This window comes from Quercus robur, chromosome 6, assembly GCF_932294415.1.
Source record: "Quercus robur chromosome 6, dhQueRobu3.1, whole genome shotgun sequence".
In the NCBI taxonomy this organism is placed as follows: Eukaryota; Viridiplantae; Streptophyta; class Magnoliopsida; order Fagales; family Fagaceae; genus Quercus; species Quercus robur.
The window spans coordinates 45906321-45919204 of record NC_065539.1 but is presented as its reverse complement, the minus strand read 5'-3'; the positions used below and the strand labels follow the sequence as shown (position 1 = coordinate 45919204).

The following is a 12884-nucleotide window of genomic DNA, read 5'->3' as shown; positions in this document are numbered from 1 at the left end:
AATTAACTAAAAACAAAAATGGCATATTTTCAAACTCAAAAATTTAAGCCTTTTGTATTCAAATTTTTTTTTTTTTTTGATAATGATTAATTTGAAATCTTCCTTTTCATAAAATTAATTCCACAAAGAGAGGGCATGCTTATAGGAACGGAAGTCAGAGCTTTTGTCTAACCCATATTTATGGTAGTGTTGAGGTACTTGAGGCATTGGTGGTCCTAGATGAGTTGATACCTTCAATATAGAAACACTACATATGGGCAAGTTGGCTATTTATATTTTTCGGGCCTCTTTGGACCAATTTAACTTTTGAGAGGAAGTTACTTACAAGTCTCCAAAGTATAGGATACATACTTTTACTATAAACCCCATTCAAAAAAAAAAAAAAAAAAAAAATCTTAGGAGTTGGGAAGGCCATGGCATCACTTGGTCTCTAGATTAGATTGAAATCTTTGATCCTAAATTGTTGTCAACATGTTTTATATCGATGTATATACTACTTTGTTGTTATTATTTTCTTATTTTTACATTTAAATAAATTGGTGGGTAATACAATGTAAAGCCCTCGATATACGAGGGCAAATATAATTAGTTGATTTTATTGAGATATTAACGTACTTCTTCAACCCGTTCAATGGGGTGGATCCCAAGGTTATGGCTGTTGCAGTCAAATATTTTATATTCTAGATAGTTCCTTTTTATTTGAAACTATTTTTAATTATAAATGTTTACAAGAAAATATCAATTTTAATATAAAAACTTATGAAATAGAGATAAATTTGTTATTTGAATCTCAAATAGGATTTTTTGATAAATTTTTACTCAACATAAAAAATATAACATAAGATTTTAATGAAATTCTCACACGTCAACAAAAAATTCATAAAAAATATATATTTTTATTCACTTATTATATATAATTAAAGATAATAAAATAATATTAACAACTTCCACATAACATTTTGTCTTTAATTGCATTAAATGGCTCAATATATAAATATATTTGTTATGTTAGTTAATATAGAATTTCAAGTGACTCACTATTATTATGAAGGTTGTGATAATATATATATATATATATATATGTATGTGTAATTTGTAATTAATTTGTGCATAACATGAACATGAACTGATGAACATGCTACCAATTTAAATATGAAAGAAAGAAAGAAATTCTGCTTAAATTTATTGCACTAAGCCTCAAACTATATCAAGCTGCCTGCTAGTAGGTGTAACCCCACAAAGTTCGAATCCATGGTGAAGGTGAACTTCATGTCATACAACATGAGAGTTATTATCTCTCTTGACTTGCACAGAGAGCTCTAGCTTCGTGATTTATGTCAGAAAAATCGGCAGCAACTTGGCCACACTTATCCTATAAAATGGTTGAATGGCTGGCATTTCTACTGCAAGCCAGTTTCGACTATCGATAGAGCAATACACTGTGATTGAGAAATGGCCTTGAAATTAGTTCTCTTTGTTACCGTAATGGTTGCTGCATTGGCACTTCCAATAGCTAAAGGCACTAATGTTGTGGTTGAGGTCCAGCCGTCTTTTGTGCCTTGCAGTTTAGGTGCGAATGTTACTGCCACCCCACCTTTCCCAAGTAAGTTTGCTCTGAATTTGTTACAGTTAGTCCAATGCACCATGACTACACACATTAGTCTCAGCTAATAAGGTACTTCAATCTCACCATTGTTTTGTTATGTTTACTTCTAGATGCTCAAGTACAACTGCGGTTGGAGCTAGAAATGTGGTTGCTAGTACAACAACCAATGCCAGTGGAGTATTTTCATTTTCCTTGGATTCTACACAACTTTTTCTCTCACCAACAGTACTCTTGAATCTTTGCAATCTAGTGGTTACAACACCCCTCTCCACCTGCAACTCCACGGTTCCTCTTCTGGGAGTCTTGGAATCGCGCATACAGTTCATTAGAAGCAGTGTTTTGGGGCTCTGTATTGTTCTCACGTTTGGGCCAGTTGGGTTCCGTTACAGTTCCTCAACTTGAGGAATAGAAGAGTATTTACATGAATAAGGTCAATTGAACCAATGATATAGTATTTTCCTTTCCAACTCTTTAATAATGTTATGAAGATTGTCATCCAATCCGTAAACTCCTTTCCTAATTAAGGAGTACTCCTGTTGCTATATATAATTAATAAAGCCTTTAATGTCCTTCAAATGAATATAGACTTAGTTGTGGATTTCGTTTGACTTGTATATGATAATCAAGGCTATGTTAATTGGCAAAAAACCTTTTTGATGGTGTTCGTTTTGGTATTATTGTACGAAGGAAGTAAAAGTTTAATTTTAAAACTTATTTTAACCGGAAAGAATTATAGCGTTTAGAATATTTGGTGAACTACGGGGTTAAGTGTTGGAATATTTTTATAAAAATCATAATATTTTATATTTATTGTTATTTTTAACTATGTGTTAAGAGTTGGCTGCCTAGTAAACGTTAGTGGCTAACGTTTTTCTATTATTCAATCTTAATTCATTGCTTTAAACCATCATCTTTAATTGGTTGAGTTTGTACATTTTTTATGTTACCGTTGACATTGATATATTATGATTCAATATAATTACTATTTACTGTCCATTTTAAAGATAATTATAACAACAATCAAGTAAATTTAAAACCCAAATAAACTTGATCTTTATTGTATGTTTCTTCTGCCAATATGAATATGCAGCCAACATGTCCAATTTTAGATGAGAAAATCAATTTTCTTATAGGCACCATTTTCACGTAAAAAAGAAAACTATCAACATTTTTGCAAAATCAAAATTCGAATCTCATGAAAATAAGATATCCTTCGATATACTATATTTTTGGGTAAAAGAAAAGTACTATTGAGAGATTCCTATTCTACAAGCGGTGTGGGCTTGTAAGGATAATCAGCAAGGTGGCTGAGTTGTTGTAATAGTTGAAATTGGTTAATTAACTAAAAAAAAGAATAAATAAAGCATATAAAAAAATGGCATATATTCCAACTCAAAAATTTAAGCGTTTTGTATTCAAGAAAAAAAAATCATTAATAACGATTAATTCAAAATCTTTCGTTTCATAAAATTAATTTCGCAAAGAGAGAGCAGGCTTAGAGGAATAGAAGTCAAAGCTTTTGTCCAGCCCATATTGATGGTAGCGTTGAGGTACTGGTGGTCCTAGATGAGTCGATACCATCAATATAGAAACACTACATCTGGGCAAGTTGGCTATTTATATTTTTTGGGCCTCTTTGGACCAATTTAACTTTTGAGAGGGAGTTACTTACAAGTCTCCAAAGTATAGACTACATATTTTTACTATAAACCCCAATAAATAATAAAAAAAAATTCTTTGGGGCTGGGAAGGCCATGGCATCACTTGGTCTCTAGATTAGATTCAAATCTTTGATCCTAAATTTTTGTCAACATGTTTTGTTTCGATGTATATACTACTTTATTGTTATTATTTTCTTATTTTTACATTTTAATAAATTAGTGGGTAATACAATGTTAAGCCCTCGATATACAGGGGAAAATATAACTAGTAGATTTTATTCAGATATTAACGCACTTCTTCTACCCGTTCAATGGGGTGGATCCCGAGGTTACGGCACTTGCAATCAAATATTTCATATTCTAGATAGTTCATTTTTATTTGAAAATATTTTTCATTATAAATGTTTACTAGTAAATATCAATTTTAATATAAAAACTTATGAAATAAAGATAAATTTGTTAATTGAATCTCAAATAGGATTTTTTGATAAATTTTTACTCACAACATAAAAAATATAGCACAACATTTTAATGAAATTCTCACATGTCAACAAAAAATTCATAAAAATATATTTTTTTAATCACTTATTATATATAATTAAAGATAGTGAAATAATATTAACAAACTTCCACATAACATTTTGTCTTTAATTACATTAAATGACTCAATATATAAATATATTTGTTATATTAGTTAATTTAGAATTTCAAGTGACTCACTATTATTATGAAGGTTGTGATAATGTGTATATATATATATATATATAATTTGTAATTAATTTGTGTATAACATCACTACAAAAAAAATTTCTATAGCCACGTTTTAAAACGCGGCTATAGCTCTTTTTTTTTTCTTTTTTCATTTTTTTTCTAGGCCAGATGGCTTAAGAAGGACCTCCACACCTGTTTTCTACATAAGATAAAATGCAAGAGAGGAGGGCAATTAACTCACGGTGCACTTTAGATAAAATTTGTGGTGAGGACTATAAAATTTGACATGCCAAGTTTCTTAATTCAAGTTTCTTGATTAGTATCTAGTCCATCCTACATGACAGATGTTAGGCATATATTTTGCTACAACATAGTGTACAAATGCATAATTAAGATTTTGGCAAATAGGTTGAAGGGTATAGTGGTAGACTTAAACTTTTAATGACAAATTGAGCAAAAGACCCTTTCTATACAGCAACCATGGTCGTAAGTTACTCGAGCCAAATAGTATTGATTAACTACTTTTAAATTATAAATACTCAAACAAGCCAAAAATTGGTTGAAGCAAGTTCAATTCCAAAGTGGAGAAAACACAATAAAATCCAATAACCACAATGGTGTCGGTGATTGGATTTTTAAAGGAGATAAGTACAAAACTGACAACGGGCACAAAAAAGAATTAAACCCATTTCCTGGTCAGAGAAACAAAAGAAAATATTCTATTGTTTCTCTAGCAATCAAACAATAGTATAATTGTATAATTCATACTTGCAATTTATAGGATTTCAAGGTGACATGAAATTGAAGATGGTCAGGATCAGTTCCAAATTTGAAGAAATTATGGGATACTTAGATACAGGCCTAAAATATATCAAGGGTTTAGTTAGAGATGGAGGATTTCTACGATTGTGTCTTCCAAAAATTCTGTATTCATTCTCAGGAGAGGAAAAAGGCACTAATATGTTCCAACGGCACTAGTAGTCCTTTATATATTATTCTCCATATTTTTATTTTTCATTCTCTAGTTTGAAAGGTCTCTTTTTTTGTGGGTGTACCTTTCTGACTAGTCATTTGTGGTTGATTTTTTGTGATGTGGGTGTCTGTGGTTTGCAGGGGTCTCTACTTCATCTTCATCATCTAGGGTGATATCTGTTGGGCATATGGGGATTATGGATTTGGATCGGTGACTATGGAGAAAAGCTTCAGGGTAAGCATCTATAGGTTTGGCACTTAGGCGCTCTAAAAGAGTTATGATAAAATTGGTTTACTGAGTTATTAAAAGTTTTTTTTTTTTTTTTTTTTCCAGTTATATAAGTTCTTGTAGTTAAAACCATCTCTTTTGCAAGTTGCAACATATAGAAATAGCAAGAAACCGACATAAAACTTGAGACCATGTACGTGATCATATATAGTGCAAGCTTGATCTACTGCAATTACTATACAAAGACTGCATCTTTTGGTATTTGATTTCAATTAAGGGAGAGACAAGCTACCTGGAATCACAAAGCTGCATTCACATTCAAAAATGAATCTATAGGAATGGTAGACATATTCTAATACAAGATAACAATGCACAACATCAACTACACCACCCCCCACCCTTTCTCTCTCTCTCTCCCCACCCAGAACTTATAAGGGGAGGAGATTTTTAGTTGAGCTAGGGCTCATTAAACTTTGTAGCTTCTGAAAATTTAGATAATTCAATCTTCTACTCTTAAATAAAAATCATTAGCCTTAAATTTATTGCACTAAGCCTCAAACTATATCAAGCTGCCTGCTAGTAGGCGTAACCCCACAAAGTTCGAATCCATGGTGAAGGTGAACTTCATGTCATACAACATGAGAGTTATTATCTCTCTTGACTTGCACAGAGAGCTCTAGCTTCGTGATTTATGTCAGAAAAATCGGCTACAACTTGGCAACACTTATCCTATAAAATGGTTGAATGGCCGGCATTTCTACTGCAAGCTAGTTTCGACTATCGATAGAGCAATACACTGTGATTGAGAAATGGCCTTGAAATTAGTTCTCTTTGTTACCGTAATGGTTGCTGCATTGGCACTTCCAATAGCTAAAGGCACTAGTGTTGTGGTTGAGGTCCAGCCGTCTTTTGTTCCTTGCAGTTTAGGTGCGAATGTTACTGCCACCCCACCTTTCCCAAGTAAGTTTGCTCTGAATTTGTTACAGTTAGTCCAATGCACCATGACTACACACATTAGTCTCAGCTAATAAGGTACTTCAATCTCACCATTGTTTTGTTATGTTTACTTCTAGATGCTCAAGTACAACTGCGGTGTGGAGCTGGAAATGTGGTTGCTAGTACAACAACCAATGCCAATGGAGTATTTTCATTTTCCTTGGATTCTACACGACTTTCTCTCTTTCCAACAGTACCCTTGAATCTTTGCAATCTAGTGGTTACAACACCCCTCTCCACCTGCAACTCCACGCTTCCTCCTGTGGGAGTCTTGGAATCGCGCATACAGTTCATTAGAAGCAGTGTTTTAGGGCTCCGGATTGTTCTCACCTTTGGGCCAGTTGGGTTCCGTTACAGTTCTTCAACTTGAGGAATAGAAGTGTATTTACATGAATAAGGTCAATTGAACCAATGATATAGTATTTTCCTTTCTAACTCTTTAATAATGTTATGAAGATTGTCATCCAATCTGTAAACTCCTTTCCTAATTAAGGAGTACTCCTGTCGCCATATATAATTAATAAAGCCTTTAATGTCATTCAAATGAATATGGACTACGTTGTGGATTTCGTTTGACTTGTATATGATAATCAAGGCTATGTTAATTGGAAAAAAGCCTTTTTGATGGTGTTCGTTTTGGTATTATTGTATGAAGGAAGTAAAAGTTTAATTTCAAAACTTATTTTAACCGGAAAGAATTGTAGCATTTAGAATATTTGGTAAACTACGGGGTTAAGTGTTGGAATATTTTTGTGAAAGTCATAATATTTTATATTTATTATTATTTTGAACCATTTGTTAAGAGTTGGCTGCCTAGTAAACGTTAGTGGCTAACGGTTTTCTATTATTCAATCTTAATTCATTGCTTTAAACCATCATCTTTAATTGGTTGAGTTTGTACACTTTTTATGTTACCGTTGGCATTGATATATTATGATTCAATATAATTACTATTTACTCTCCATTTTAAAGATAATTATAACAACAATAAAGTAAATTTAAAACCCAATTAAACTTGATCTTTATTGTATGTTTCTTCAACCAATATGAATATGCAGCCAACATGTCCGATTTTAGATGAGAAAATAAATTTTCTTATGGGCACCATTTTCATGTAAAAAAGAAAACTACCTACATTTTTGCTGAATCAAAATTTGAATCTCATGAAAATAAGATATCCTTCGATATACTATATTTTTGGGTAAAAGAAAAGCTATTCTACAAGCAGTGTAGGCTTGTAAGGATAATCAGCAAGGTGGCTGAGTTGTTGTATCTCCAGGGCGGCACGCACAATTTTATTAGTCGACTGCACCGGAAATGGTAATGCCAACAAGTTGGGTTCGGGCTGGGTTTCTTTATACCCGAACCCGCTCCGCGGGCTTGTACTCGTTACCTGAACTTGGCTCGTTTAATAAACGAGTTCTTTTTGTTAGGACATATGTGTTTCATTTGTTAGGAACATATGTCACCACTTTATGTAATTGGCTTATCCTTTGACAAAACGTACTATACTTGTATTTTGGTAGATTTAGGATGTGTTTAAATACTTCAAGAAACCATGTTTCAAGATCAAGTGTTGAAGCCTTCATGTCTGTCCAAGAAAACAAGTTGATAGTGCAAATTCATTAAAGCTCGACAGCTGCATCTATCGAGCTTAAGAAAGCTGTTCAAAAACTGGTGTGCTCGACACCTCCTATCTGTCGAGGTTTAAGAATTTCAGAATTCAAATATGATTTTCTTGGGATCCGTGAATATGTCTTTTGGCTTTCTTTTCTCCTAACCTTAGACATATAAAAGGATTGTTTTAAAGGCCGTCAAACGGTTCACAAGTTGCACAAGCGTTAAGCAAACTCTGTATAAGGAAATTGTGACCGGAGACGAAGTTCTTGCCCTAGTTCATCTCTTTCTCTTGAAGAAGTTGCTGTATATGTGCACCGTAGGGTTTTGTGACCAAGCATCTTCTTGATCTTCATCGTGTGGATGAACTGAATAACTTTGCAACCAACAACCTACTTAGTTGGTGATTGAAGTCGCGTACAGGGATCCGCGCAATTGATTAGTCACGTACTTGGGAGTCGTGCATCAGAAAGGGGAACTGCCTCTACAAAACATGTCCAATTGGGTATTGGTGTAAGGGTTCAACTGTAGGTTGGTAAGGTACTTGGGATTCCTTTACTTGTAACTGCTTGTTGTGATAATAGTGGAGTTTCGGTAGTGGTGACAAGAAAATCACCCTGTGGGGTTTTTGCCGTTAGGTTTTCCCCATTCGTAAACAAATCACCGTGTTATTTATTTTTCTGTTGCATAATTAGTTTATTGGAGATTTGTTTGTGCTACCACGTTTTTGCATGATAAATTGATTAATTAATAACTTGGCTAATTAATTAATTAATTTCTATCACAAGGGGTCATTCAGTTTGTGGCCTATCATTTTTTTTAAAAAAAAAAATTTTTTTCAGGCCACAAACCCGCCTTGTCTAGCCAGGTTAGATTTGGGCAAAATCCGTGGCCATATAAAAGAAAAGGATGGAATTGAAGCCTATACCGTGGCCCAAGCAAAAACAAAAATTTGTATTTTCTCATATTCAAATTTGAGTAGCAAGCACAATTTTCCGATGGAGGAGTCATTGATTAGCAAAAACTTGAACAAATAATCGCTAAAAAAAGAAAAAAAAAATCCAAAAAATAGAGAAGAAGATTAATGCATGTGTTGAAAATAGAAAGTATAATTGGTGTTTGGAGAAAAGGAAAATGTGAGAGAAAAGAATGGTGGAGGTCCGGTGGTGAGATCGAAAGATGGTTGGCAGTGACAGAGCTTGAGGGTGAGTGAGATTGAGCTACAGTGGGAGAGGAAAGTGAGGGAAATTGGATGGGGCGACTGAGTGAAATGTGAGGGTGAGGGTAGGGTTTATAAGTTTATATATATATATAGATATATATATATATATGTAAATGGTTTTTTGGTAAATGGTTTTTTGGTAATTTTAGTTTTAATCGGGTCAGGGTTGGGTTCGAGTCTGAGTTCAGGGTGGGTTTCATAAAAACCTGGACCTATTTCCGGTTTTATTTTAAAAATTCAAACCCGACCCTATTGTTTTATGAGTCGGGTAAAACCCGTCCCCTTAGGGTCGAGTTAGGCCAGATACCCACAGGTCGGGTACTTTTTGCCATACGTAACCGGAAACCCCATAGACAATGTGTCTCATTTGAAGACAGGGACATGGTCCACGCCTCAACTCTACCATTGTTTTGTTATGTTTACTTCTAGATGCTCCAGTACAACTGCAATATGGAGTTGGAAATGCGGCTGCTAGTGCAACAACCAATAGCGCCAGAATATTTTCAATTCCCCCGAATCCTCACAAGTTCTTCTCCAAATACAATTGAGTAAGTGCAATCTAGTGGTTAACACTCCCCTTTTTAGCTGTAACGCTATTCTTCCTTCTGTGAAAAGCTTGGCCTCGCCCTTACAGTACGTCAGAAACACTGTTCTTGGGAGAGATTTTTCTAATTGGTACTCGAGCAAGTGAAGGAGGAATGCAAGTTTCCTCACTAAACCCTGATTTTTCTAAGATTTTGATCTAGAAAGCAATGCAGTCAGGATCCATGTTATTAAGAAAGACGGCCTCTAGGAACATTGACTTGGGTAGCCTATAAGAGTTGGGAGGTTGTAGCAAGCAAAGTCTAATAAATAAATGGGGACTTCTCTTTTGTATTAAAGATATAGGACAACTAGTCCTGCAACTACTACCATCACAAAATGGTGCAAGGTGTTCTAGATAATTAGATCATGGAGGCCAGGAATGATAAGTCTTAGGGTCATTGTTGCCATGGATGGAGGTATAGATTTGTTTTTGTTCTTGACAGAATTGAATTAATTTAAGTTTGTTTGGCATGCATTGCATTGCACTGATTGGCATATGGGTTTCAAGGTTGAGGAGGTATGGGGTATGAATATTGGAGATAGAGCATGACACATGAGGAGAAAGAAAACGGCTTGTGGAAAATTGAAAGAGAGGAATATGTATAGGGCATTGAATAGTTGAGTTTATATATCTTTATGGTTTTGTAAATATGTGGGCACAAGTATATATATGCTTATGGGCTGAATTTGGAATCATGTTGTAGCGAAATGGTCCCCTAATTTAATTATTTTCATCAGGGCCTGAAGCGAGCACTTCCAGAGATTCTCTAAGGCCCGAGCCATATTAAGGCCTAAAAGGTAGGGGTTGGTTTATTTTGGGGCATTTTCAATCTAAACCATCCTCGTTCCATTAAAAAATTGCCAATCCCAACCAATCAATTATCATGAAAATAACCGGACCAAACCAACCCATAGGTGAGATTGGTTTGAGCTAAACTTCCTATGTTTTCCAAAAAAAAAAAATTCCCATAAATTTTTTTTTAATTTTTTATTTTTAAAATTCTCAGGTGCGTCAAACTAATAATAAGTAACAAGTTTTCATCCAAATTTCTAATTCATCAAACTAGCAAAATAGGAATTACAAGTACTTACTTTTTTCTTCCTCTATCGTCATCCATGAACTTTTTGTATGTCATTCATGGAAGGCAATTGCCAACCCTACAAAACGTCTATGGGAACCCGTATGTCCACATCCCTAGGAACCTTATGTTACATCATTCTTCTTTGATCTAGCATAATCTGTAATATTATTTTTGTAAAGTTGTTATTTCCAACTAACTTGTGTTGGCTTTAATTCCGTGCCAAATTTGATTGTAATTTCTACAATCATTTTCCTTGTATGTAGGTGGGTTTATTTGTAAGGGATGAACGTGAGAGATCGGTGAAGAATCAAGGTTCAAAAGATGAATTAGTACAATTCGCGACTAGTTCGCGAGTAGCTCACAAGAAGCAACTCGTGAAAAGGCCAAGTGTGAAGCACTTGACTGGAAGTTGAAGAGTCATGCCAGGCTGTCAAATTCACGAGTGTTTCGCGAGAAGGGCCATCCCACAAAGTTCCCAAGAAACATTTTGTTCGGCAAAAAGTTAAGTTGCTTTACCAAATTCTTTACCCACACTATAAATACCCACATTACCCACAGATTGTAATGAGTGATTTTTAGAGAGAAAACCCTAGCAAATACACTTGAGAGTTAGAGATTGTTGGGCCCACAATTATCTGCACATTTTCTTGTTGTTTTCCTCAACTTCTACCTCTCCATCTCTAGATCCTTGAGAGGTTGTTAGCCCAAACACTTACCACACCCATTCTGAGTGTTAAGTGAGATTTTGGTGTTGCTAGGAAGTATTAGAGGGAGCAATTTAGTGGTCAATGCAATCGGGCTGAATTGTAAGATCTGGAATGCTAGAGAAGACAAGACTCCGAGAAGTTCGTTGGTAGCAGAAGCTTGATGGGCTCAAATACATGGGGAAGACTAGGCTTGGAGAGTCTTTTGTTATTCGTGTGCTCAACTTTATTCTCTAATGGATCGATTTTGACTAGGAAGGTCGCAGAGAGGCTTTTCGTCGAGTTCTTCGATTTCCTCATCGATAACACGTCTTGGCGTTATCTTGTCTTTCCATCTCTCTTCCCTACTCTTTAAGCTTTCTTTTTATTGTTGAATATGGCTTAGGGTAGTGTTATCGTTTCATTGCACTTATTTACTCTTGTTCCGTAATTAGTTTAAGTTAGAGTAAAATTAATCTAGCCATATTTTTTATTTGGGGGTCTGGATAGGCTCTTGTGTTTTAGCATAAATCTAAACTTTCAATTTTGTTGGGTATTTTTTTGAAGATAATTTGGATGGGCTTTTGTGGGCATGCCTTGTGTGATAAATACTGTGTAGACTCTAAGAACACGCATCTTGTTCCTACTCCAACTATGAATGGCACTTCAATAATCTTGCCATATCATTAATTAGTTCTAATATCACTAGTTGGGGGGAGAAGACTTTGAGAATAGTCTAGTTGAAACCTTAATGTAAATATAGGACACTACTTAACCGAAAAATTATTATCTCCCCAAAAAATTTCACATAAATTATGAAAGTCTCAGATTGTGTGGATTGGATTGAATGAGTTTGTGTTGTGTCAGCATATGCAATATTGATCAAAGAAAAAAAAAATGCTCAAAGTTTGCTTAAATGATCGCAATCTGGATTCATATGTGGCTAAAAATTTTAAAGTATCAATGCTCAAAGTCACTTCTAGCTGTAATTCTTTTGTTGGGGTCCAAAGTAATAAAGAATTATGTATGTAATTCAACAAAGTAATAAATAAATTGGTTTGGGTAATGAAAGATTCATTATTATATATGTTGTGAGATTAAGTGTGAAATTGAATATGTTTGTATATGGACCGTAATAAATGATGTACATATAAAGATGGATTGGGAATTAGTGTAAAAATTATAAATGTGTTTACTTTGTTAAATATTAAATAATACTCTCAGGGTCATGCGAACGAGTGCCCCTAGTGCGTTGGTTAATAATCTATTTTAGGAAAGTTTTGACACTACTTCTGTGGGAAATGAAAAAAGTTTTCAAAATATTAATTATTCTTTTTTTCCCCATAAAAACTTTCTTTAAATGGATCATTAACCAATGCTCTAAGGGCATTCGTTAGCATTTCCCATTCTCTTAACTTATCAAGATTACAAGTGTTTCCTCGGATTATATCTGGTTTACTTGTTAAATACTGCTCCTTGCCTATTCCGTAAGGCCATAACAGCATATAAGCGGTTTTACT

At 34.3% G+C, this 12884-nt stretch overlaps 1 protein-coding gene across 34 annotated transcripts in view; it reads left to right on the top strand.

Annotated features, from left to right (window-relative positions):
• LOC126689032 (phylloplanin-like) overlaps nt 1-12884 on the top strand; it is a 136321-nt gene that overhangs the window by 70748 nt on the left and 52689 nt on the right. For 3 of the 34 annotated variants that reach the window (XM_050384026.1, XM_050384027.1, XM_050384022.1), the window contains exons 2-3: nt 1540-1603; nt 6253-6415. The exons of 11 other annotated variants lie outside the window; for them this stretch is intronic. In XM_050384026.1, coding sequence (XP_050239983.1) covers nt 1540-1603; nt 6253-6415 — 227 coding nt within the window. Of the gene's footprint in view, nt 1-1408; nt 1604-2036; nt 2187-5947; nt 6140-6252; nt 6416-6573; nt 6644-12884 lie in introns of those variants that run through there. 20 more of the 34 variants (XM_050384019.1, XM_050384018.1, XM_050384020.1 and 17 more) reach the window with 13 other exon arrangements.